The 27,753-nt window shown below is 34.3% G+C and overlaps 1 protein-coding gene across 1 annotated transcript in view; it reads right to left on the bottom strand.

Annotated features, from left to right (window-relative positions):
• Positions 1–27,753, bottom strand: part of GPR158 (G protein-coupled receptor 158) — a 446,114-nt gene that overhangs the window by 204,885 nt on the left and 213,476 nt on the right. The window contains exon 3 of the mRNA XM_032396681.1: positions 18,472–18,574. Within this exon, the coding sequence (XP_032252572.1) occupies positions 18,472–18,574 (103 nt within the window). The remainder of the gene's footprint in view (positions 1–18,471; positions 18,575–27,753) is intronic.

Raw genomic sequence — 27,753 nt, 5'->3', positions numbered from 1 at the left:
TTCAAGAGCAGACGACATAGCTGACCTTCTTAACATACAGAAACAGACACAGAGAGCAGAAAAAATGAGGAGATAGAAAAATTTATCCCCAATGAAAGAACAGGACAAGGTCATGGCCAGAGATCTAAGTGAAACAGATATAAGTAACATGCCTGATAGAGAATTTAAAGCAATGATCATTAGGATATTCACTGGACTTGAGAAAAGTATGGAAGACATTAGTGAGACCCTTAACACAGAGATAAGGAATAACATAGCAGAGATAAAGGACTCAATAAATGAAATGAAAAACACACTGATGGAATGAACATCACAATGGAAGAAGCAGGGGAATGAATTAGTGACCTAGAAGATAGAATGATGGAAAGTAATCAAGATGAAGTACAGAAAAAAGAATTATGTAAAACGAGAATAGACTTAGGGAACTCAGATTCCATCAAACATAATAACATTTGCATTATAGGGGTCACAGAATAAGAAGAGGAAGAAAAGGAAGCAGAAAATTTATTTGAAGAAATAATTGCTGAAAACTTCCCTAATCTGGGAAAGGAAACAGACAGCCAGATCCAGGAGGCACAGAGAACTCTCATCAAAATCAACAAAAGCAGATCCACACCAAGACATACTATAATTAAATTTGCAAAACATAATAATAAAGAAAAAATTTTAAAGCAGCAAGACAAAAGAAATAAGTAATTTACAAGAGAAAACCCATAGGGCTAGCTGGACATTTCTCAACAAAAACTTGGCAAGCCAGAAAGGAGTGGCCTGATATATTCAAAGTGCTGACTGAGAAAAATCTGCAGCCAAGAATAGTCTATCCAGCAAGGCTATCATTCAGACTAGAAGGAGAGATAGAGAGTTTCCCAGACAAACAAAAACTAAAGGAGTTCATGACCACTAAACCAGCCCTGTGAGAAATATTAAAGGGGACTCTGAGTGGAAAGGAAAGACCAAATGTGACAGTATGAAGGTAGGAAACACAAAGCAGTAAAAATATTTCTGTAAAAAAATCAGTCCCAAGGTACTGACAAAAAAGGGATATAAAATATAATAACACATACATAAAACGTGGGGAGGAGAGGAGAAAAGAACGGGCTCAAACTTAAACGACCATCAACTTAATATAGACTTCTATATGCAGAAGAGGTTATATATAAAACTAATGGTAATCATATATTAAAAACCACTAATAAATATGCAAAGAATAACGAGAAAGAAATGCAAATATATCATTAATGAAAATCAGCAAACCATGAAACAGAGAAAGACAAGAAATGGTCAAAGAAAATCTCCAGAAAAAGAAAACAAACAAGTAATAAAATGGCAATAAATATATACCTATCAAAAATTATTCTGAGTGTAAATGGACTAAATGCTCCAATCAAAAGACACAGAGTGACAGAATGGATTAAAAAAAAAAAAAAGACCTATCCATATGCTGCCTATAAGAGACTCATTTAGACATAAAGGCAACTGCAGATTGAAAATGGGGAGATGGAGAAACATCTATTATGTAAATGGATGTCAAAAGAAAGCTGGAGTAGCAATACTTATATCGGACTAAACAGACTTTAAAACAAAGACTGTAACAAGAGACAAAGGAGGACACTATATAATAATAAAGAAAATATAATAATTGTAAACATTTATGCATCCAAATACATAAAACAGTTAATAACAAACCTAAAGGAACGAATCAATAATATTATAATGAGAGTAGGGAACTTTAACACCACACATCAATGGACAGATCATCTAAACAGAAAATCAACAAGGAAACAATGGCTTTGAATGACACACTGGACCAGATGGATTTAACAGACATATTCAGGACATTCCATCCTAAAACAGCAGAATACACATTCTTTTCAATGGAACATGAAATGAACATGGAACATTCTCCAGAATAGATCACGTATTAGCCCACAAAACAAGCCTCAACAAATTCAAGAAGACTGAAATCACAATGTTATGAAACTAGAAGTCAACCACAAGAAAAAATTTGGAAAGACCAAAAATACCTGGAGGTTAAATAACATGCTACTAAACAATGAATGGATAAACTAGGAAATAAAAGGGGAAATTTGAAAGTGCATGTTACATGAAAACAATGAATCGTGGATCACTACATCAAAAACTAATGATGTATTATATGGTGACTAACATAACATAATAAAATAAAATAAAAAAAAAAGAAAAACAAACAAACAAAAAGTACATGGGAAAAAATGAAAATGAAAACATGATGGTCCAAAACCTTTGGGATACAGCAAAAGCAGTTCTAAGAGGGAAGTTTATAGCAATACAGGCCTACCTCAAGAAGCAAGAAAAATCTCAAATAAACAACTTAACCTTATACCTAAAGAGACTAAAAAAAGAATAACAAACAAAACCTAAAATCAGCAGCTTCATGAAGGAAAGAATAAAGACTAGAGCAGAAATAAAAACTAAAAAAACATTAGAACCAATCAATGAAACCAGGAGCTGGTTCTTTGAAAAGATCAATAAGATTGATAAACCTTTAGCCAGACTTATCAAGAAAAAAAAAAGAGAGAGGACTCAAATAAATAAATCACAAATGAGAGAGGAGAAATAACCAACACAATAGAAATACAATTATGAAATAATATGAAAAACTATATGTCAACAAACTGGACAACCTAGAAGAAATGAGTAAAATCCTAGAAACATGTAAACTACCAAACTTGAAACAGGAAGAAATAGAAAAGTTGAACAGGCCAATAACCATCAAAGAAATTGAATCAATAATCAAAAAACTCCCAAAAAACAAAAGTCCAGGACCAGATGGCTTCATAGATGAATTCTACCAAACATTTAAAGAAGGGTTAATACCTAATCTTCTCAAAATATTCCAAAAACAGAAAAGGAAGAAAACTTCCAAATTCATTCTATGAGCCCAGCATTATCCTGATACCAAAACCAGATAAAGACACCATTAAAAAGGAGAACTACAGGCTGATATCCCTGATGACCACAGATGCAAAAATCCTTAATAAAATACTAGCAAACCGAATTCAACAATATATTAAAAAAATCATTTGCCACAATCATGTAGGATTTATTCTGGCTTGCAAGGGTGGTTCAATGTTCACAAATCAATGTGATATATCACATCAATAAGAAAAAGGATGAGAACCATATGATCATTTCAGTAGATGCAGAAAAAGCATTTGACAAAATACAGCATCCATTTGTAAAAATCCTCAACAAAGTAGCTTTAGAGGGAACATACCTCAAATTAATAAAGGCCACGTATGAAAAACCCACAGCTAACATCATCCTTAATGCAGAAAAACTGAGAACTTTTCCCCTAAGATCAGGAACAAGACAGGAATGTCCACTCTCACACTTTTATTCAACATAGTACTGGAAGTCCTAGCCACAGCAATCAGACAACAAAAAGAAATAAAAGGTATTCAAATCAGCAAGGAAGAAATAAAATTTTCACTATTTGCAGATGACATGATACTCTATATAGGAAACCTGAAAGACTCCACCAAAAAACTGCTAGAACTGATGCACAAATTCAGTAAAGTCACAGGATAAAAAATCAACATACAGAAATCTGTTGCATTTCTATACACCAATAATGAAGCAGGAGAAAGAAATTAAGAAAACAATCCCATTTACATTTGTACCAAAAATAGTAAGATATCTAGGAATAAACCTAACCAAAGGGATGAAAGACTTGTACTGTGAAAACTATAAAACACTGATGAAAGAAACTGAAAATGACACAAAGAAATGGAAAGACATCCCATGCTTATGGACTGGAAAAACAAATATTTTTATTTTTATTTATTTATTTTTATTTTTTTATTTTTTTAAAGATTTTTTTTTATTTGACAGGGAAAGACACAGTGAGAGAGGGAACACAAACAGGGGGAGTGGGTGAGGGAGGAGCAGGCTTCCTGCCGAGCAGGGAGCCCAATGAGGGGCTCGATCCCAGGATCATGACCTGAGCCGAAGGCAGACGCTTAATGGCTGAGCCACCCAGGCGCCCCAAGAACAAATATTTTTAAAATGTCCATGCTACAAAAAGCAATCGACACATTTAATGGTATCCCATCAAAATACCAACAACATTTTTCACAGAGCTAGAATAAACAATCCTAAAATTTGTATGGAACCACAAGACCCCAAATAGCCAAAGCAATCTTGAAAAAGAAAACCAAAGCTGGAGGCATCACAATTCCAAACTTCGAAGTTATATTACAAGCTGTAGTAATCAAAACCATATGGTACTGGCACAAAAATAGACACAGAGATCAATGAAACAGAATACAAAACCCAGAAATAAATCCTCAACTACATGGTGAATTTTCTACAATGGTGTTGGGAAAACTGGACAGCCACATGCAGAAGAATGCAACTGGACCACTTTCTTACACCATACACAAAAATAAATTCAAAATCAATGAAAGACCTCAATGTGAGACAGGAAACCAGAAAAATGCTAGAGGAGAACACTGGCAATAACCTCTTTGACATCCGCCATAGCAACTTCTTTCTACATATGTCTTCTGAGGCAAGGGAAACAAAAGCAAAAAAGCTTTTGCACAGTGAAAAAAAATCAACAAAACTAAAAGACAACCTACAGAATGGGAGAAGATATTTGCAAATGACATATCCACTAAAGGGTTAATATCTAAAATATATAAAGAACTTATAAAACTCAACACCCAAAAACCATATAATCCAATTTAAAAATGGGCAGAAGAGATAAACAGACATTTCTCCGAAGAAGATATACAGATGGCCAACAGACACATGAAAAGATGCTCAACATCACTAATCATCAGGGAACAGCAAATCAAAATCACAATGAGATATCACCTCATACCTGTGAGAATGGTTCACATCAACAACACAAAAAACCACACGTGTTGTTGAGGATGTGGAGAAAAAGGAACAATCCTGCAATGTTGGTAGGAATACCAACTGGGACAGCCACTCTGGAAAACAGTATGGAGGTTCCTTAAAAAGCTAAAAATAGGGGTGCCTGGGTGGCCCAGTTAGTTAAGCATCCGACTCTTGATTTGTGTTCAGGTCATGATCTCAGGGTTGTGCAATCGAGCCCTGCATTGGGCTCTACACTGGCATGGAGCCTGCCTAAGCTTCTCCCTCTCCCTCTTCTTCTTATTCCCCCTCCCCCTCTAAAAAAAAGTTAAAAATAGAACTATCCTATTGCAATCCAGCAATTGCACTATGAGGTATTTACCCAAAGAATACAAAAACATAATTCAAAGGGATACATGCACCCTGATGTTTATACCAGCATTATTTACAATAGCCAAATCATGAAAACAGCCCAAGTGTCCATGGATTGATGAATGGATAAAGAAGATGTGAGATATAGATAATGAATGTGAGATATATATAATAAATGTGAGATATATATAGTGAATGTGAGATATATAATGAAATATTACTCAGCCAGGAAAAAGAATAAAATCTTGCCATTTGCAATGATATGGATGGAACTAGAGTATAATACTAAGTGAAATAAGTAGTCAGAGAAAGACAAATACCATTTGATTTCACTCATATGTGGAATTTAAGAAACAAAACAAACGAGCAAAGGGAAAAACAGAAAGAGAGACAGACAGACAGACAAACCAAGAAACAGACTCTCAAGTATAGAGAACTGATGGTTACTAGAGGGGGGGTGTGTGGGCAATGGGTTAAATAGGTGATGGGGGTTAAGGAGGGTACTTGTGATGAGCACAGGGTGATGTGGAAGTGTTAAATCACTATATTGTACACCTGAAACTAATGTAACACTCTATGTTAACTAATTGGAAGTACAGAACTTTAAAATAAGGAATACATTCTTTCTGAAATTTATTGTGTATTACATTTATTAATTAACGAAAATTAGCCTCTCTTCCATCCTTCTTTCTCTTACCAGAAAAGCTTATTCCTAAATGAGACTTAGACATCATTTCTGTATTATGATAGAGACACAATTCTTTCACTAGTCCAATTTTGTTGCTCATCTTTATTTCCTAATTACGGTCCCCTCTACATTGATATATTTTGTTATTCACATAAATAAAGGTTCTTTCACAGTGATCGTAATGTCTCCCAATCCTGATTTACTGGGGAGACTGAGTTACTTGTCTATATTCAACCTATTGCAACCTACTGAATGCAAGGTAGCATTGAGGAACACAATCATCTCTGACAGTACTGTTGAACAGTCCATTCCTGCTGTCCAAAGCTGGACTTAAACTTATCTACTCTCTCCCATTATTCTCTTCACCAACCTATTATCCAGATCTACACCAACATAGAGGACTTTTCATGTCTAATGCACTCTGGCTCTGTTCACTTCTCTTCCTGATGCTCCAAGTCCTTGTGACTATGTTTATCTGCCTGTGTTCTTCTAACTCTGCCTATGGCTAAAGTTCTACAGATGTATATGCTGTACCCAAATAAGCTGTGAGAGCAATAAGAATAGGACAATCATTTTATATTTTCCAACCTAGATTAATATTACAAAAGATCCAGTATACTGGGCCATAAAATACAATCATGAGTGCAGGACATACAACAGAAAAAGCTCATACATTGCATTATCTTCCCCAGGTAAGGCTGAAATAAGTTACAGGTATTATGTCTACTAACATAGTAGCAGCTAGATATAAGGCTGGAAATTGACAAGTCCAAACCATTCTATATTTCTTCATATAGGTAATACTAAATTATGTTGGTTAGACGAATGCTTCAATATTTGTGGATAAAAGCAATTTGTTAGAAAATAAATTATGATCACATTTTATTCTTTGTTCTCAGAAGTATCAGAAGATCAACCCACAAATGTTGAATAGTGAAGTGCTTTCATGAGAAATTTCCTCTTTAATAAATGTCTTAACTTTATTTGAATATGAAAAATCATGAGGTTCTGTAAGGGACACAAAGTGGTAAAATGGAGAGAAAGAAAAACCACAAGTCAGAGACCCGATTTCTAAAGTGCAAAAAAGCTATAATTACAGATAGAACTTTCTACATTCAGTACTTCCTATAGGACTCAAAGCATGATTAAGTAATCTTCTGGTTCCAAAAACATGTTATCAATTTATGCTGAAGTTCTCTATCCAGGACAAAGGAATATATGCAGCTAGTAGAAATCATACTACTACTAAATAATAATAATGGGCTTTTTGTTAATTTACTAAATGGTACCTTAAGTTATGATGGCTTAAAAATTTAAGTTCCTAGAGGACAGGGGTCATGATTTATATATCTCTTTATGCACTCAGCACTGAACACAGTATTTTATACATATTGAATACTCAGCAAATAATTGCTAATGATGAAAGTGCTCTTCCAAAATGAATAAATGCAATACAAATGTATAGCTGAAAATATTCAACCCAACAAATCTTCAGGCTCTCAAATCATTTATGCTTAAGAATTCATTCAAAATGGTATTTTTCAAGATGCTAGACACAAATTGGAAAAATACGTTAGGAATAGGAGTTATTACAGGTGTCTTTGGAACGTATGGGAAAATGTGTTTAGAAATCATCTTGGAGGATAATTTGATTTGGGAATCTCAGTTCTGAGCAACTTAAAAACATCCTCCATGCACAGAATCCCAATCTGCTTTGCTAAAGCTTAAAAATGAAGATAATACCTGGAACTTTCAGATAAAACAAATGCTTCCTGAAGACAAATGACAAATATGAAGAGCTATGAGCTTTGGCAATCGATAGCAGCTTTTCAGCTCATTATATGGATGATCAAGTATGCTGCCTTGAGCAAAAATATAAAAAAGGACATTGGGAGAAGCTTATAGTGGCACCACAGGGTATCTGAGGAATCAAATATTCACCTGTAAACATAAGCCTAGCGAGATAAATTGTGAAATTTGTGAACAATATGTTAACCTTTTTTCTTACTTTAATTTTACTACACTGATCTCAGAAAAACACAAAACTTCGGGGCATTTTTATTTAAGTATAGTTTTATATTTATATAAACTAGTAAAAATAGAAACTTTAGAATGGGTAAGTAAATCACAGTACATTTACTCAACGGAATTCTATGGAGCTATTAAAATTACATTCAAGAAGACTATGTATTATATTAAAATGAATATAATACCAAGTTTTCAGAAAGATCATATGTACACACATTTTATAAAAACAATAAACTTAAAGAATGAAATTATCAACAGATTTCAAATGGCTTTTGAAATTTTTTTCTATACACTCCAAAATTTTCTTTAATGAACATGCAATATTTTTATAATAAAAACATATTTTAAATTTGTGACTCTTTAGATAGCAGTGAATAACAAAGTGAATTTTTGCTCCAAATCCCAAAGACCTAATTAACTCATCAATGCTACAAGTGTTGAAAAATTTCAGACCTCTGAATTAAAACAATGTTCTAAAAATTAGATTTTTTAACTTTTAATTTTGATATAATTTGAAATGTACAGGAAAGATGCAAGAATGGTACAAATAAATTCCATACATATACATAAAAAATGTGGTATATGTGCACAAGGGAATATTATTCAGCCATGAGAAAGGGGAATATCCTGACATTTCTGACCCCATAGATGGATTATTCTACAAGAGATAAATCAGACAGAGAAAGAAAAGTACAGTATGATATCACTTTTATGTGGAATCCAAAAAAGTCAAAACCTTAAAAAATAGAGATCAAAGTGGCAGTTACCAGGAGATGGAGATGAGGACGATAAGACTGATGGTGTTTAAGATTACAAACTTGTAACGAGTAGTATATAAGCTGTAGAGCTCTAGTACATAGTATAATGAATATAGATAATAATATTGTACTATAATGATGTAATGTAACAAATATTGCCTCAATAGAAATCATATTAAAATAAAGAAATGTATCAAAGTAATATGCTATACACCTTAAATTTACAAAACATAACAAAAATGGGAAAAAAATCCATATATTATTTACCCAGATCCCCTATTTATATTCTATAGCATTTACATTATCATTCATAGTCCCTGGACAGATTGATAGATGTTTATAGATTTACATGTACACTACTTTTTCTGACCCATTTGAGAGTAAATTAGAGATATTGTGTCCCTTTACTCATAAATACTTCAGTTTGTACATCCTCAGAAAAGAGGATTCTCATGTAAATCTACATTATGATTATCAAAGTTGGGAGATTTAATACTTATATAATATTTTTTTATGAATAGTCCATATTAAAATTCCATAAATTCTCAGTTATTTCTTTTGTAGCTATTTTCATCCAACCAGGATGAAATCTAGATGATGCATTGCATTTAGGTGCCATGTCTCTAGTCTCTGATTTGGAACATTATTAATGAAGAACACTACATCAAAAACTAATGATGTACTATATGTTGGCTAACTTAACATAATAAAAAAAAAGAAAGAAATACTGATAAGAGAATCTCATTCCAGAAAATTAAATCCATACTCTTGGAAATGAAAAAAAAATTTTCTAGTCTTCCAAAAAACTCTGCTGATCAGTTTGCAAGTTTCGATGTTTCATAACATTTTTGTTTTACAAAGTATGAATCAGTAAAATTTTAAGATTGTAATAACACAACAAACATACTGCTATGAAAAATAATGTATAATAGATGCATATAATAAATATTAAATCCTGTACCTGTATGTTACTGTTGGCTACATTATTTTACATTGAATAATAAAGTGTAATACTTTTATCATTAAACTAGAAAGTAGAGATGATTCCATAGCGAGTCCTTCATTTTTATGCTATCCTTTTAAACTTTGTACTGCTTTTTGATATTCTAATATTAGAACAGTTAACAGTATTAACAATGCTTTTCTAAATATTTCACTCTATTTGGAGATTTAAAAAAAACCTATTGAAATAAGTTAGACAATTCAAAATAACAAAAAATGCAGAGACATAGTTTTTAATAATTTTCTTAGTCATCCTTTCACTTTGTTAAATCTGAATTTCAGAAGATGTGGTACATATATACAATGGAATATTATTCAGCCATCAGAAAGGATGAATACTGACCATTTGCATCAACATGGATAGAACTGGAGGGGATTATGCTAAGTGAAGCAAGTCAAGCAGAGAAAGACAATTATCATATGGTTTCACTCATATGTGGAACATAAGGAATAGCTTGAAGGACCACAGGAGAAGGGAGGGAAATCTGAACAGGGAGAAATCAGAGAGGGAGATGAACCATGAGAGACTATGGACCCCAGGAAATGAACTGAGGGTCTCAGAGGGGAGGGAGTTGAGAGGAGGGGGTAACAGGGTGATGGGTATTAAGGAGGGCACGTGTTGTGATGAGCACTGGGTGTTATACGTAACTGATGAATCACTGAACACTACATCAAAAACTAATGATGTACTATACAGTGGCTAACTGAACATAATAATAAAAAAATAGTGCTGTCATTCCCATAGCAATACCAGTTTCCACAAAAAAAAAAGTTCAGGAAAGATTAAACTGCATTATTAAAATTAGAAGTTGTCCTTACAAATAATATTACAAATAATGCAGTAACTTAAACTTTCTCCTTCAACAAGGTAATACTGTCATGAGAACTGCAAATGAAATTAGTAGGTAACATTAGAAAACTTATGTGGCAAAGTTTTATTTGAATGCCTTCTACCAAAACAAAAATTACATTGGGTGTCCATTGAGAAATTTTGTCATCTACCATAAAAACCCAAGGGTAAATTTGGTCATTGCTAATGAAACACTAAAACTTTTCAAAAATTTTCTTAAAGTATCAGTTTTTTGGTTTGGTTTTCTGAAGATTCAACTAATGAACAAATTAAAGGGGTACTTTTCTTCACTCTTCTTTTTTCTTTTATAAAAAATATACAACTTTCTTAATCTCTTAGATTGATACTTCCTTGGAATAGAAGTATAGAACTGATAGATCAAAATGTACCCACATTTTTATGACTTGTGGTACCTACTGTCAAAAGGTACCACAGAAAGTTTTCTTCTTACATTTTATGGAAGAAAAGTACAGAGTTTCTGATTTAGAAAAGAATGAGTTGAAGTGGGTAGGGTAGATTGAAGTAGAAATTATATATTTCAGGTCTTCATAGTACAAACATCAGATAGAAATATTAAGTGTTTTGCTGAGTAAGATTCTTAAGTGCCAGAAGTATAAAACTGTTTTCACAAGAGCAAAAAGGTAATATTTGAATATTTGGAGTATGGAGAGAAAACATGACTACCTTTTAAGGCCAGTTAAATCTTAAAGCTCTTACATTTGATCCTATTTACTAATATTGAACACTGAGTTGTATTTTACTCAAGACTGCCTTCATTTGTTGTTTGTGGGTATTGCAATATGTTCTGGGAAGATGTGGGTCTGTCCTGGAAGCTTAGACACTTTTTTCTTGCACTGCTTAAAAGAATGTCTGGGACAGTTGGTGCTCAGTAATATTTTTTGGCAGATGGATTTTTTGGACATAAATCAATCAACAAACCAATCAGAGGTCCCTTGTTGGAGGTACTGTAGCCCTCAGTGATAGGAACAGTTTCTGGCAGAGGAAGATAGAGGCCAGACCTTTGCAAGACTAGCCCATGTGCCCATTTGCCAAAACCCCCTCCTCCTTCCATTCTACAGGCATGAGAAAAAGATGGATCACAAACAATAAACATAATTCAGCTCAAAGTAACAGAATCAATTCAGACAATGAGAGTTCAACATTAGCTCTAGGTACAAATAATGCTCATCTGAAATCATCATTAGGTTAAACATCTCCTGTCTTCAGGTTGTTAAAATCACATCCAAAAATTAAGTGGAAAAAGGTACATGTACATGAGTAACCAACACAATCAGGAGATTTCTATGTATATTTGGTTCAATATCTATAATATCCACATGGAGAGAAGAGTTAGCTGAATATGCTTATATATAGACTGCTATCCAAAAAGATTCCTACTGTTAGGACATGAATGTATATTTGCATATCCTAAAATCAGGATTAGCTAATATACCATCATATACTTGCATCACGAATGGCTAGTTGTGAAAGTAAGTTCAATATAAAGCCTAGTGCAAGCATTTTAAAATTTATATTTCCTCACCATGAATATAGTCAGAGTTCAAGCTTTTCCCTACCTTGATATATGCTTACCTATACATTTTATCATTTTTCTATTGTCTCCTACATTTTTAGTAGTATTTTTCTTTGGACAAAAATACCATTTAGATCTTAGAAAGATTCTGATATGACTTATAAAATTATAAAACACAAATGGATTTTTTGCCCGTAGACACTTTACTCATTCAATCCCCACGACATCCAATACATAAATACTATAAACAAAAGGACTAAATTCTCCATATTCACATTAATATAACAATCACCACCATTTTGGGATATGATATGTCATCTCATTTACTCCTTCCTCACAATAGGCAAGGAATAGATTCCACTATTCCTGCTTTATGAATATGAAAAGAGAATCTCAGAATGTATGAGAAACTTGCCCAAGTCTCCTGCTAGTAAGTGGACACAAGATTTAAACCCAAGTATGAATGACTCAAAGACCCACCAGATTATAAATTGTTCTGAGTCAATTATTTGGAATTGTGAACAATTTCCTCTAGAGAAAGCACTATGGCCTACTGTGAACACTGGAATGAATGTTGGGTGGGAAGCAACCTAACTGAGTGTACTAGTTTTCTATTGCTGCTATAAGAAATTCCCACAAACTCAGAAAACAACACAAATTTATATTGCTTCTTAAATGAAATATAATATAGTTATATTCATTCTTATACTTCTATAGGTCAGAAGTCTGATATGGGTCTCACTTGGCTAAAATCAAGGTGTCAGCAGGGCTATATTTATTTTTTCCTGGAGGATCTAGAGAAGATTCCATTTCCTTGCCTTTTCCAGTTTCCTGAGACCACCTACATTCCTTGGGTGAGTTTATTTCTCCATCTTCAAACCCCGCAATGTAGTATTTCTCTGACCCTTGTGCCCTCACTTCTGTCTCTTGACTACAGCCAGGAAAGTTTTCTGCTATTTGGGACTGATATGATTAGAATGGTCCCAATAATCGAGGATTATCTTCTCATCTCAAGGTCTGTAACTTAATCACATCAGCAAAGTCCCTTTTTGCCATGTGAGGTAATACAGTCACAGATTATAAAAATGGGAACATGCACATCTTTGGGGGCTGGGAACCGACATCATTCTGTCTATTACAATGAGATTATTTGTGAATGACTGACAGTCAAATTTCCCTGCCAGAGGGGTTTTGTTTTTTTTTTTTAATATTTTGGGGAAGATGATTGTCTACAAAAGTGAATCTCAAATTAGCAGTCCAATAAAGTAAAATAATGTAGCTAAATAAAAGCAGTAATAGAAATATTTTTTAATCTAATGAAGTAAATTTTTGGATAGTAGGAAGAAGGAAGATTTTTGGATGACTGAATATTATATATGAGAGTGGGGCCCATTTTAAAGATTTAAAGAAAAAATCTGGGACATGGAAATATGATCTTCTGCTGGGAAATGGGGCAGATACTAGATGAAAGGAATAAAAATGGGGAGATACTTGGAGAAAGAGGGGACTGGAATAGATACAAACTTCCAAATAATAATCATAAAAACAATATTTTTGAGCATTTAATATGTGCCAACTGCCATGATTATAACTTTGAATTTATTATTTAATCATTATAACAATTTTATAAAACATGTAATATTATCCCAATTTTACATATGTCATAAATGAAGGTTAGGGAAATTAAAGAATATAGCACAGTGCAAGTAAGTAGTAGAGCCAGGATTCAAACCCAAGTTGGACTTACTCCAAAGACCATGCTCTTAATTACTGTGCTCAACTATGATAGAAATTCAGCTCTGGTAGAAATTTAACAACCAGGGAAGTCCAACATGGTATGGAGTATGTCCCAACAGTTGGAAAGAATATAGTCAAAGATTAACAGTTTAATGCAATAGTCAAGAGTCCAAGAACATGGACAGCACTGGGAACCCTTCCACTGGCAACTCACCTCATCTTCCCGATCTTCCAGACACATCGAGTGACTGGACTCCATTCACTATGAGAGGGACTAATGAAGGAAGACATGAAAACTGAAAACTAGGCAGATGAATGAGGCAAAAACAAAAGCACAACTAGATGGATAATTGTGCTACTATAACTGGAATAAAACTGATCAATTTGTAATACAGCAAAAGTGAATGAGACCACAAGGCTGAAGTCAGATCAACAGCAAAAGTGATAATGCTGATAATGAGACTGTGATGTTCAAGCTCCCTTAATCTGTTCTAAATTTGGGGTTGCTTTTAGAGACTGATACAGGACCTAGTCTACAGAAAGCCAAGTATCTCCTGCTCACCGGCCATGAAAAAGAGGAGAGATAAACTTATTCCAGAAAGGTTAGCCTTGCTTAACAAGTTTGCTTAGAGCACAGCATCGCTATATTGTACCTGCTTTCAAAGAGCTTCTTTTTCTTTTCTCCCAAGGTAATACCTTTTTAAAATCTCTACATTCTTGTATTCCCTCCAACCCCATCATTAACACAAGAGTTGCCAAAACAGGGACTGCTTTAGTCCCTGTTTGGGTCATTTGTAATTAGGTTTTTCTGGAAAGGTACATGAGCCAAAGTCAATCCAAAAGACAAGAGAAGTAAGACTGAAAGGCTGGGAATGTATCTACAGAAAAGAGAAAAGAGGTTTCACTGAAGACAGAATTCATATTAAGATAGATGGATTTGAGAGAGATGAGCATGTCATAAGTTTCTTCTTTTTCATCAACCTGGAAGTGAACAGCCTGGATTTGAAGAGACAGTTATACATCAGTACTTGGTTATTCTGAAATCCTGCTACCATCCAGGTGTCAGATCTTATTAGTTCACATATGACCACCAATTTCAAGAGAGATGCCAGGAACACAGTCTCTGGGCTGTCAGCACAATTTTAAATCATGTCATTTAAACATATTCTTGTTGGTCTTTACAAGCCCTTTGTTTACTGCAGGTCTTAGTCTGAATAAAGATTTCAAATCACTTCATAGTTTAACAGGATTTTTAAGTCACGTTTACATTTTCTCTAAGACGTCAGCACTGTATCTCAGCTCTTCTCTCCAAATGCAATAACATGACAATAACAGATGTGGGGATTTCCGATCTTGTTTTAGATGTAGAACTGTAAAGCAAGTGAATTTAATCTTTGAAGTACGTTCTTTCCTGTTTTCTGTATCCTATTCTCCTGATCAGGCAACTAATTTCTTTCTGTTGCCTCTAGCTCCCAAGTATTCTTCCTACTGCTCTTCTCAATGCAGCACTGGTTGTTATACTTCTGCTGTCCCCCATGTCAAATTCATTCTCCAAAAGTTCTAGTTTTAAAAAATTAGTTATTGTAATATGATAAAATGTGAGACCAAGTGCTAATGACCAATGATGTTTAAGGATTATCTCTTTACATACATCACTGATGTTTGTTTATCACTTAACTACACCTACGAACACTTATCACATGCCATGTACTATGCTTGCAGGTTCACATATGTTATCTCATTTTGGGGATCTTCAATGCCTTCTTTACCCTTGGTTCCAGAGCTACCCATAGTCATTCCTTAAGTCATGGGTAGCTCCTTAAGAACATAAGAAAACAACTGTCGATACGAACTGCCTGGATACTATGATTAAAAGACTGAATGTATTAAAACGCAGAAATAAATAGTAAATGTTTTTAATAATAATAAGGAATACAAAAAATGTCTGGACAGTCCTTAGTTGATGACCCTGGTAAGTTATAACTTGCATTCTTGGTCAGATTGCTGTATTCTTTCTTCAGGACAAGGAGTGAATAATAATGGATTTTCCTGCAACCTGACAAGGCCATCAGGAAAGACAGTTTTGGTCAAAGCGCACTTTACTGACTTCAAATTATAACATGTAGCTAGCTTTCTGCTCTGTCATTGAGGAAGGTTAGGTCTGGTTAAGTATGTGCTAAGGTCAAAGCTGAATCACAGCTAATGTCTAAATATAGACCATCTTTTAAAAACTGTGGCCTCTTTTCCATGGCTGCAATGTGTACAACACAGGAGTTAGATTTACACAGAGAAGCTGCCTTTTCTTAGAGAAAGTAGGTCCAGTGAAAAACACTGGCTTTTAAAATAAGGAAGAAAGTAGGAGTGTGCAAATTAAATAAAGATAAGTTGTTAAAGGTTAACTAGTTTCTCCTGGTGGTGTTATAAGCAAATGGCATAGTCATTCCCTGGTTCTAAAATATTTAGATGTTTTATTTCAGTCACATAGTGGGAGCTGAGAACAAATGTGGGTAAACCAGATACAAAATACCTTCACAGAACATAAGCTAAAACCTATTCCCTTAATTCTTCGGTGTTGAATCATCTGTTATGTCTGGACCGTAAATGTGAGGAATGCCAAAGTAGCCCTGGTATTGCCACAGATACAAGGAAAAGCATATCTACCCTGAAAATGTTATCATCACTGCTATTGTATTAGTTTTCTATTGCTACATAACAAATTACTGGAAATTTGGGGGCTTAAAATACCTATTCATTATTTCCCAGTTTCTGTTGATCAGAAGTGTGGACATAGGGTAACTGGGCTCTCTGCTCGGGGTCTCACTAGACTGAAATCAAGGTTTTGGCCTGGCTGTATTCTCATCTGGAGCTTAAGATCCTCTTCCATGTGTATTCAGGCTTCAGAAAAATTCAGAAAAATTTAGTTGCTTGAAGTTATAGAACTGAGGTCCATGTTTTCTTGGTTGCTGTCCATGAGATTTGCTCTTAGCTCTCAGAGGCTGCACTCAGGTTTTAGCCATGTGGCCCTCTCACAACAAGGTAGTTTACTTCTTCAAGGCCAGCACTAGAATCTCTCCTCAGTTGGCTATGCTGGGAGGGAATCTTATTTAATGCAATGTAATCACATAGTTGACTATACTATCACCTTTGCTATATAATATAGCCTAAGCAGGGAGTGAGTCACTACCTCACTGTATTCACAGATCCCACCCACACTTAAGAGAAGGTATTGGACAGGGCCTGTGGGAACAGAAGCTTGGAGGCCATCTTAGAATTATACCTGTAACTATTAATCAGAACAAAGGCTGAATTCTGAACTATATGACAGAGGAGAGAGCAAAATGTTACTCATCTCCAGAGCCTATACGTTAAATGTAAACAGATTCAATACCAAGAATAATGTTTTCCGGGAGGAAACAAAACAAAAAAAATCTACAAATGTCTACCAAAATTCCCAGAGGAAGAAACTCAGGTCTCAATCTCAATGTACCCTTTGAACTATGCCTAGTAGAAATGCAAATTCCTATACAGACCAATAATAAGGCTTGCAAAGATTTGTGAATGGCTATCTGAAAGATACCTGACCTCAGTTTCAGTAACCCCAAGCCCTAACTTCCTATAAAACCACTCCTTTTACTACTACACTCCTTCTTTATATCCAATAGCTGGCTACAAGCCAGTGTGGTAACACTGCATTCTCTAGAGATAAAGTAAAAAATCAATATTCAAATTGTAACCCTGACATTTTCCGGAGTAGGAATAAAATAGCAGATGACCAAGTTTTGATTGTGGAGTAGACACCCTGTATAATCACCTCCCCTGGAATGTGAGTGGACCTGTAAATATGAGGAGATAGTCTCTCCTTCAATTAGGTTACATTATCGGGCAAAATGATGGGATGCTCACTCTCATGATTATTTTATGTTATATATGATTCAGTCTGAGCAGAGTGAGGAAATTGTTTTGCTAGCCTTGAAGAGGTGAGCTGCAATGTTGTAAGAGGGTCACAAGGACAGGCTTTAAGGAACTCTTAGGAGCTGAGAGTAGACTAAAATCTAGCAAAAAAAGGGGGGGGGCTGCAAGATACTGACCTGAATGAGCTTGGAAGAAGACCCTGGACCTCGGATCAGATTGCATCCCAGATGACACCTTAATTTTAGCCTGGTGAGACAGGGAACCAAGCTAACCTGTGACTGGAAAGGTAACCAATGAAAACTATGTGATAATAAATTTGTGTTCTTTAAACTGTTAACTTTGTGGTAGCTCTTTATGCTGTATAGAAAACTAATATATAAACAAATTAATAAACAAAGTAAACAAACTAGCAAAATTAGGTTTAGGAACTTTCTGTAGCAACAGCTCTCAATAACTGAATCCCAACTGATCTTACTGCATAGCTAACATTATTTTCAGGAAATGTATTGAAAACTAAAACATACTTAAAATAAACACATTATTCTGTGCTACTCCAGGGCATAGTAGATGACAAACCAAAGCAAAAACTCCTTAAGGGATGAAAGAATGTCAGACCAGTGGGGACTGAAGCAAATAACTCCAACAAGGTTAAAAGAAAATCTGAATAATTAATAATGGTGTATATTATGTGGACTCATACATATGCAGAGAAGCAAAGCACACTTACTCTGAAAGTTGTTCACTGAGAAGTCTTGAGGATGATAGAATCCTGCTTTGCAAATGCACTGATAGGCTCCAAGCACGAATCCTAGACCTTTAATTGGCATACACTATGAAAAAGAAAAGACAGCAGTAGAGTTGATCACAGTTTATTTCACAGTATAAAGACTCACAGATATCCATCACTACAAATGGTAACAGAACTATCACATTTTCCAGAAATAAAGTATCTCTTTTTTTGAACTCTTACTTTAGGTTTGTTTGTCAACAGACATTTTTTAGATGCCGCAAACTAAGTTTCCTTTCTAAATACATGTCATTATGGCTGTAGGCACCACAGAACTTTAACTCATTCATTTGCCATATGGAGTAAATTTCTAGGCATGGTTTTTGGGTTTGATGCCTCAAATATAATCGTATTGCTTTAAGAGATATTTCCAAAGCCTATAAGAATGCCTTAGGAAGGACTCCATGAAAATATTTCTATCATAGCAAAGGGAGGCAGATAGGTAGGTAGGTAGATGGATAGAATTTGGGATGTGAAAATTGCTTCTATGAATTAAATATTCACCAAATTTTCATCCTTGGAATAAAATAAAATAAAATAAATAAAATAACAAATTGGTGAAATAACAAGTAAACCTTAAAGTGCAAATTTGGAAGAGAAAAATAAAGATAAAATAATGATCCCAAGGGCTCTTTACCTAAAATCTCTTTCATAGATAAGTGTTCTACATTTACATAAATTTTTAAAAAATGATCAGCTTTCTAAATATGTCACATCAATAAATATAATAGACATCTCCCAAAAGCTTAATCTTGGTTTCTTTCAAAGATATCACTTAAATCTCATAAAATTTGGCTTAACATACTTCATTTCTGCTACATTTAATTACATAAGCACAGAATAACTTTTATTAAAATACAAACAGTACATCAATAAAACAGGAGTGTCTCAAGAATACAATCAACACTGAAATTTAATTTCTGCTCTCTACCAAGATGCCAATGCTTTGACTTTTTGCCATTATGATCAATTAGGAAATTTTACAATCTAATAGATTTTAGTTATAAAATGTCTCCCTAATACAGAAGCCCTGAAGAGAAAACTCTAAATAATTTAAATAATAATTCTACAATCTAAGCTTAATGATTGGTATCAAGATCAATATTACATACTATGAAAATTCCAAGAAATAGAAAAGTATTTATATATAAGGTAGCAAGAGCTAGTACATGTTCTAAATTCATACAGATAAAACAAAAAATTTTAACAAAGAGCTTTCTAAGAGACCTCCTTGAATATTTTATTTCATTAATTCTACCCCCACCCCCAGCCTTTTTCTTGCCCAATACACAATTTGTAACTAATTATACCTTACAATCGAAAACACAGTTCCTGACCCAGAGCAATATACAAGAAGAGAGAAGTACCAATCAATTCAACTGAGTTGGCAAGTATTTATGAAATAACTGCTGTGGGCTTAGAAAATTCCTATAGAACCTAAACAAAATAACACACTATTTATAAAAATCCAGTTATACAATAGGTCAGATGATATTTCTGAACTATATAAATTAAAAACAATTGTAACTTACTTTTCAGAAGCACTAGTATTATGAATAGAGCATATTATTTGTGGTCAGTCAGAAAATAAGGATTCGAATTATGACTTTATCACTAACTAGCTATGTGAACTTGGGATGTTCTCTTAACTTCTCTGAGCCTTAGTTTTTTTAATTTGTAAGAACAATCATTCAGTCAAATTCATGTACAGTCTTGAAGAAGGCAGAAACACCAAGATGTCCTAATAGGTTAAATATGGGGTATAAGAGGAAGAAAAGAATAAAGGGTGACTTTATTCTGTTTTTTTTGCCTGAGCAACCTTAAGACTGGAGTTGCCATCATTGACCTAGGAAAGGCTTCTGGAGGAGAAGATTTGAAAGAAAGAGCAGAAGTTCAGTTTTGTAAATGTTAAGTGTGAAGTGCCTATTTGAAACTGTAGGTATCAAATAGGCAGGCTGATAAAGTAGGGGGGAGTTTAGGAGAGATGTCTGGGCTGTATAATTTAGGACTGATTTGCACAAAAATGATACGTAAAGCTATGAAATCAGATAAGACTAGATCACTAAGGGAGTGCCTATAGGTTTTAAAGGACAGAGGTCCAAAGTGGTGAGACTCAAGACACTCTAGAGCTAAAAGGTTAGGCAGAAAGGAAGAAACAAAGAATACTTAGAAGAGTAATTCAGTGTGGTGTCATTATCTCATTAACTAGATTGTGATACTATGGACATAACATGTGAAATTTCTTGTGAGTTGCATTTAGTAAACATTCATACAGCATAGATTTATCCAGGTAAACTGAGTCTTAGATACTAAGAATACAATAGTATACTCTAAATATTCTGCCTCACTGGAATTTGGAGGTTAATGCTATTCCTTAAAACAGCATTAAATTCCCTAATAATATGACAGTTTTGCAACAGTAATTCAGTTGAAAATTTTAAATGTTTAAGGCAGATCTGGAGTTTATTGGAATAAGAATATCTCTTTACAAGCTAACTCTAAACTTGAAATAAAAATGAAGGTTAAAAAAACCCTAGCTGATCAGATAAATATGACCAAATATAAAGTCCATTGAGCATAAAAAAAAGTTTCCCAGTTTTATTATGGAAAACACAGAATTATATTATTAGTTACCTCAAACTCTTTTGTTCTATTCTTAAATTAATTTACATTTTCAAAGAAAAGAAAAAAACATTCAGTCAGAAAGCATCAATAAAAGAATATCATCCTGCTGTATTTCAATATTGTGGGACCTACATGGAACTCATGTGCTATTGCTTATATATGTTTGCCTTATAAAAGTATAAAAGTGATCCTGGCTTATTTTTCTATTAATGGTTATAAATTTGCAATCAGCTTCCCATGCTTTCTTGCTCCATCTGCCATCACCATTCTGTAGCTACTCTTAACTCTGCCACCTCCCAACCAAACTTATACATTTTCAAGATTAGGCAACTAGTTTAGTATTCAAACTAGTTTTTAAAAATCTACATAAGTATGATGACTACTCAACTAATGTTGATCATATTTGGACTGAGGAGCTGTTTTCTATAATTTTTAAAATTTAGAATTTTAAAAAGATTCTCATGTAATACAGGAAAAAGTCTTCAGAATTTTACTCTAATTTAACATTCATTTAAAATATTCATTTAAAATATTAATTTTAGGTACTTAAGACATTCATTCATCTTAGATATTCAAGCCTAAACCTTTCTCCTTTATCTTCATAGAAGTCCAAGAGGGTAGAAATGGAAAAAGCAGTACTTCTTCCTCCATAGAGGTAGCTGTTCCATGATACCCTTTGATAAACACTAAGCATCTTGTATTAAGACTTATGGTATCCCTGTGAATGAAGTAGCTACTCACAAGACTGGATGCCCTCTTCGATGAACCTACAATGCCCATACCTACTAAGCCATCAGCAGAGATATACTAAGGATAGTCTTCACCACCTATAATCAAAGTCGTGTTCCTGGGAGTAATCGAGATCCAAACGCAAAGAGATGGTGGTCAAGAGTTTAGAGAAAAATAGATTCCTAGAAATATAGAGCCTATCAAGTCTGAGTCATGAAGAAATAAAAATTCTGGACAGATTTATAACTAGTAAGGAGATTGAATCAAAAACCTCCCAATGGAGAAAAAAGCCCAGGGCCAGAAAGCCTCAATGGACAATTCTATGAAACAGTCAAAGAAAAATTAACACCAAACTTTTCCTCAAACTCTTCAAAAAAAGTGAAATGAAAATACTTCCTAATTCATTTTGTGAAGCCAGCATTACCCTGATAGCAAAATCAGACAAAGATACTATAGGAAAAGAAAACTATGGACCAATATTCCTGATTAATATTGACGTGAAAATCTTCAACAAAATAATTACAAACCAAATTCAGCACATTAAAAGGACTACACACCATAACCAAGTGGGACTTATTCCTGGAACACAACGATAATTCAACATACAAATCATTCAATGCAATACAGCATACTGACAAAATGAAGAACAAAAACTACATGACTATTTCAAGTAATTTAGAAAAAGCATTTGACAAAATTCAACACCTTTTCATGATAAAAACACTCAACAAACTAGGAATAGAAGGAAACTATCTCAACATAATGAAGCCCATATATGAAAAGCCTATAGCTAACATTATGCCCAATGGTGAAATGCTGAAAGATTTTCCCATAAGATCAGAAACAAGGCAAGGCCACTGTCACTTCCATTCAGCATTACTGGAAGTCCTACTAGGCAGAGTAATTGGGAAAGAAATAAAAGGCATTCAAAAAGAAAGAAAGAAAGAAATACAATTATCTGTTTGCAGAAGACATAATGTTACATGTAGAAAACCCTAAAGATTTTGCCAAAAAGAAAAAGAAAAAAGAAAAAAGAAACTTGTTAGATTTAATAACCATATTAAGCTAAGTTCTAGGATATAAAATCAACATACAAAAATTGATGAGTTTCTATACACAAACAATCGCAATCCAGAAAGGATATCTAAAAAACAATTCCACTTATAATAGCTTCAAAAAGAATGAAATACTTAGGAATAAACTTAACCAAACTGAAAACTATGAAACATTGCTGAAAAAATTAAAGATACAAACACATGAACTGGCAGTCATGTTCATGGATTGGAAGACTTAACACTGCCAGAATTCCCAGGCTACCCAACGCAATCTCTATTAAAATCCCGACGGCATTTTTTGCAGAAACAGAAAAACCATCCTAAAGATCATATGTAATCTCTAGAACCCCAAATAGTCAAAGCAATCTTGAAAACAAAGAACAAATTTGGAGGTCTCATACTTTCTAATTTCAAAAACATTTACAAAGCTACAATAATCGAAATAGTGTGGTACTGGCATGATGGCAAATATATAGACCAATGGCACAGAATAGAAGGCCCAGAAATAAACCGTCATATATAATGATCAAATGACATATGCAAGGATGCCAGTACCATGCAATGGGGGAAAAAAAAGGGCAATCTCTTCAATAAACGGTGCTGGGAAAACTGAATATCCACATGCAAAAGAATTAAGTTGAACCTTTACCTTATAACGTACACAAGAATTAACTCAAAATGTATTAAAGACCTAAACATAGGGCCCCAAACTATAACTTCTAGAAGGAAACAGGGGAAAAACCTTCATGACATTGGATTTGGGAACAATTTCTTGGACATAACATCAAAATACAGGCAACAAAAGCAAAAAATAGGCAAATGGGACTACATCAAATTTAAAAACAACTGTGCATCAAAGGAAACAATCAACAATATGAAGGGCAACCTACAGAATGAGAGAAAAGATCTGTAAACAATGTATCTGATAGGGGGTTAATATCCAGAATATATAAAAACTACAATTCAATGACAACAATAACAACAACAACAACAACAAATCACCTGATTTAAAAATGAGCAAAAGATTTGAATAGATGTTTCCCCAAAGAAGATATACAAATGGTCGACACATATGAAAAGATGCTTGACATCACTAATCATTAGAGAAATGCAAATCAAAACTACAATGAGGTATTAGCCTATACCCATTAGGATGGACACTATCAGTAAAACAAAATAACAAATATTGGCATGGATGTGGAGAAATCAGAATCCTTATGCACTGTTGGTGGGAATATAAAATAGTGCAGCCACTATGGGAACAATATGGAGGTTTCTCAAAAAATTAAAAATAGAACTGCCATATAATCCAGGAGTCCCACTTGTAGGTATATATCCAAAATAACTAAAAGATCTTGAAGAGCTATTTGATACCCAGTTCACTGCAGCATTATTCACAATAGCCAAGAGGTAGAAGCAACTCAAATGTTCATCAATTGATAAAGAAAATGTGCTATATAATTACAATGGAATTACTCTTCAGTATTTAAAAAGAAGGAAATCCTGTCACATGCTAAAACATGAATGGATCTTGAGGACATTATGCCAAGTAAAATAAGCCAATCACAAAAAGATAAATACCATATAATGCCACTTGTATGTGGTATCTAAAGTAATTAAAGTCATAAAAAAAGAAAGTAGAATGATGGCTGCCAGAGACTGAGGAAAGGGGAAATGAGGACTTGTTCTAGTGGGCATACAGCATTTCCCTTTTGCAAGATGAAAGAGCTCTAGATCTGTTACATGACAATATGTATACAGCTAACCTACTGAACTGTACACTTAAAAAAATGGTTAAGATGGTAAATTTCATGTTACGTGTTTTTTACCACAATCAAAATTTTTAAAAAAGAACTTAGAGAAAAATGGTCTTTCTTCCTCAACAATGTGTATGTAAACTCTACAGATGATACTGCAACACATAATTGGCAAGACATACAATTCATCTCAACTCCTGGGGAACATAATTGCAAAACAAAACCTGGCCAGCTTGACAGTCATGAAGATTTTGTATGAAGGTACTACTGAGCAATGCAACGGCTAAAACAAAGGCTAAACTTAGGTATGTTTGGCATTTAACAGAAATAATGCTTGTGCCTGAGGATCACATTTACATATAATTCTGAAGAAAAATTAATTTGGACCTGAAGGAGGCAAAAATAAAATGCAGATACAATAAAGTTGATATAATTCAAAATCCTCTAGAAATGGGTCTTTAAATACTTTTTTTAAAACTTTGTTTTGGAATCTTCCTAAAATGCAAAACACTTCCTGACTTCACTGAACTGAACACCAGGAACAGAATTTAACATTTTCTTCCTGAGTCAAAATTGTTACTTTGAACACTAGGTACAAAATGATGCTGAAATACACTGATGCCCTCTGGAGCTACTGAAGCTTTATGCCTATTTTCTCATATACTAAATACTAAGACTGCTGAACTTTTTGAGTTCTTATGCTTAGTTTTTTTGTTTTTGTTTTTTTCCTTTTTCCTTCTTTATTTTGAACTAACAGTTGTCGTATTTTAAATGTAAAATATGGACATACTGCTAGAACTGTCTTTTTCCTTCTAATTTATAGTTATAATTGCCTGTATACATGGAAACTAGATCACGAAGCATGAAAAGAGTATACGCAATAATAAATAATAAGGTAAGAGTAAGTAAGATAATAGTTAATATTTTCTGAGTATTTACCATATGCCAGGCACTGTTCTAATGCCTGCACAAATATTAACACTTTTAATCCTACATCAATTCTATTATTATCTCTATCTTAAAGATGAAAAGAATCGAGGCATAGACCACTCAAGTAGCATGCCCAAAGCCACACAGCTAGTAACTGACAGAGCATGGATTCAACTCCAGGGGTGTGGCTTCAGACTGACTACTCTCCACAAAATATGGGTACATAGTAGCATTCTATAAACAAGAATAGATGCTAACACCTGGTCACTTTGGAATGTACCTTGATTGTTCTAAGAGGTTTATTTTTCCATTTTTCTTGGTTTGGGGCATTATGCAAATGATCAGTTTGCTGGATCATTTAGCTTCAGGTACGTGAAAATTATTAATTTTAAAATATATGTACATAAAATATATTTTAAGGCATGCAGTTAATTCTTATACCTGTTACAAATTTTAAAAGCAAACCTCTGCCTTCCCTGCAGAGTTCCTTAGCTCAGATCTTGGAAAATGAATCTTCATTTCAGGGCATAGAAATGAAGTATCTCTTCTCTACCTGAATTCCTGAAACAGAAGCCCCTCTGGGTCTGAGGAGAATCATGAGGCCAGCTCACAGATTCTTGATCCCAAACTAAACCCAGCAAGCACAGCAACGGAAACCAAGGACATTCATGGCCATCTAGACTGTCACTTCTTTCTCTTTATTGGCAAAAACATGACTCTGCTCTGCTTGGACAGAAGACTTACCTATCTCCAGAAAGGATTTCCTGTTGTATTGAATTTGCTGAACCTTATTCAAAAAGCAGATGGCAACAACACAGGCACAAAGAAAGAGGCCTGATGCTGGAAAGATGCAGTAGTAAGTGGGTCTTCCAGATTATTTTTAAAAGACAGCAGCTTTTTTCCCCTTTTACTCCTTCTATGTACCTTGTGAAGAAATACTATAAAATGTCGAATTTGTTAATTTGGGAGTGGGTTTGGGAAGATATGGTACTAAAACAGGTTAGTTATACTATCATCCAGTGGCTCTTCTCCACAACTATTTGCAAGTTTATTAAAAACAGAAGGAAAATACTCTGAGGAAATCTAAAAGGCCTCCAGGCAATGATAGGGTACACATCACTCATATATTTCATCAAACAATCTTCCAAAAAAACAAGAACTCATGAATAACAAATAATGCAGTATTTCACCAGGGTGAAAAGAACTGTGTTTTGTCTCTATTATTCATTAGCTGGCAGAATCTAGTTTAAAAAGCATGATGGACTGTAGCAGGGGAGGGGGTGAGGAATGAGGGGGTATTTTACCTTATGATACAGTTAAAATTTAAAAAGAGACTGTTTTCTATTATTAGTTTTTGACATGCTTGTTGTATACCCATCTGTCACAAAACAGAGCTAAGGGACAACAATGTAGCATCTGGCACAAACACATTACAAGTCTACAAACTTCACACTGACACACAGCAAGATGCTTTGTGGGGGTTGAAACTGACTCAGGGAAACGTCAGGATTATATCTCATTGAGTGAACAAGCCCAGTTTTCCAGACCCTCTTAACAGAAACAGCCCCAAACGCTCGAGCAACACAGTGCTTTTTTTTTTTTTTAAGATTTTTAAATTTATTTATTTGACAGAGAGAGAGACAGCGACAGAGGGAACACAAACAGGGGGAGTGGGAGAGGGAGAAGCAGGCTTCCTGCTGAGCAGAGAGCCTGATGCGGGGCTCAATCCCAGGACCCTGGGATCATGACCTGAGCCGAAGGCAGACGCTTAACGACTGAGCCACCCAGGCGCCCTGAGCAACACAGTTCTTAATATGCTCAACACTTAAAAAAAATTAAACACTGCCCTCTCCTAAACCCCAAACTCACTATTAAGCACCTATGTTCTACCTTTGACACCCTGTGTTTCCTGTGGCCACAGCTCATAACCACTGGGGATTTTCTTTTCATTCTTGACTTAATTTAGCTCTTGTTTACTGAGCTTCATTGTATGCTATTTGCTTCAGTAACAAAGAGGAACAAAGTCATGGTCTAGTTCTCAGAGAGCACAACCCACAAGCACAAGAGCAAAATCAGAGTTACTATAGGTGCTATGCCCTGTTCATGGCTAAAGGGCTTCATATACG

The sequence above is a fragment of the Phoca vitulina genome, unplaced genomic scaffold (genome assembly GCF_004348235.1).
Source record: "Phoca vitulina isolate PV1807 unplaced genomic scaffold, GSC_HSeal_1.0 scaffold93, whole genome shotgun sequence".
NCBI classification, from domain to species: domain Eukaryota; kingdom Metazoa; phylum Chordata; class Mammalia; order Carnivora; family Phocidae; genus Phoca; species Phoca vitulina.
This window is presented reverse-complemented; position numbering and strand designations above follow the sequence as displayed.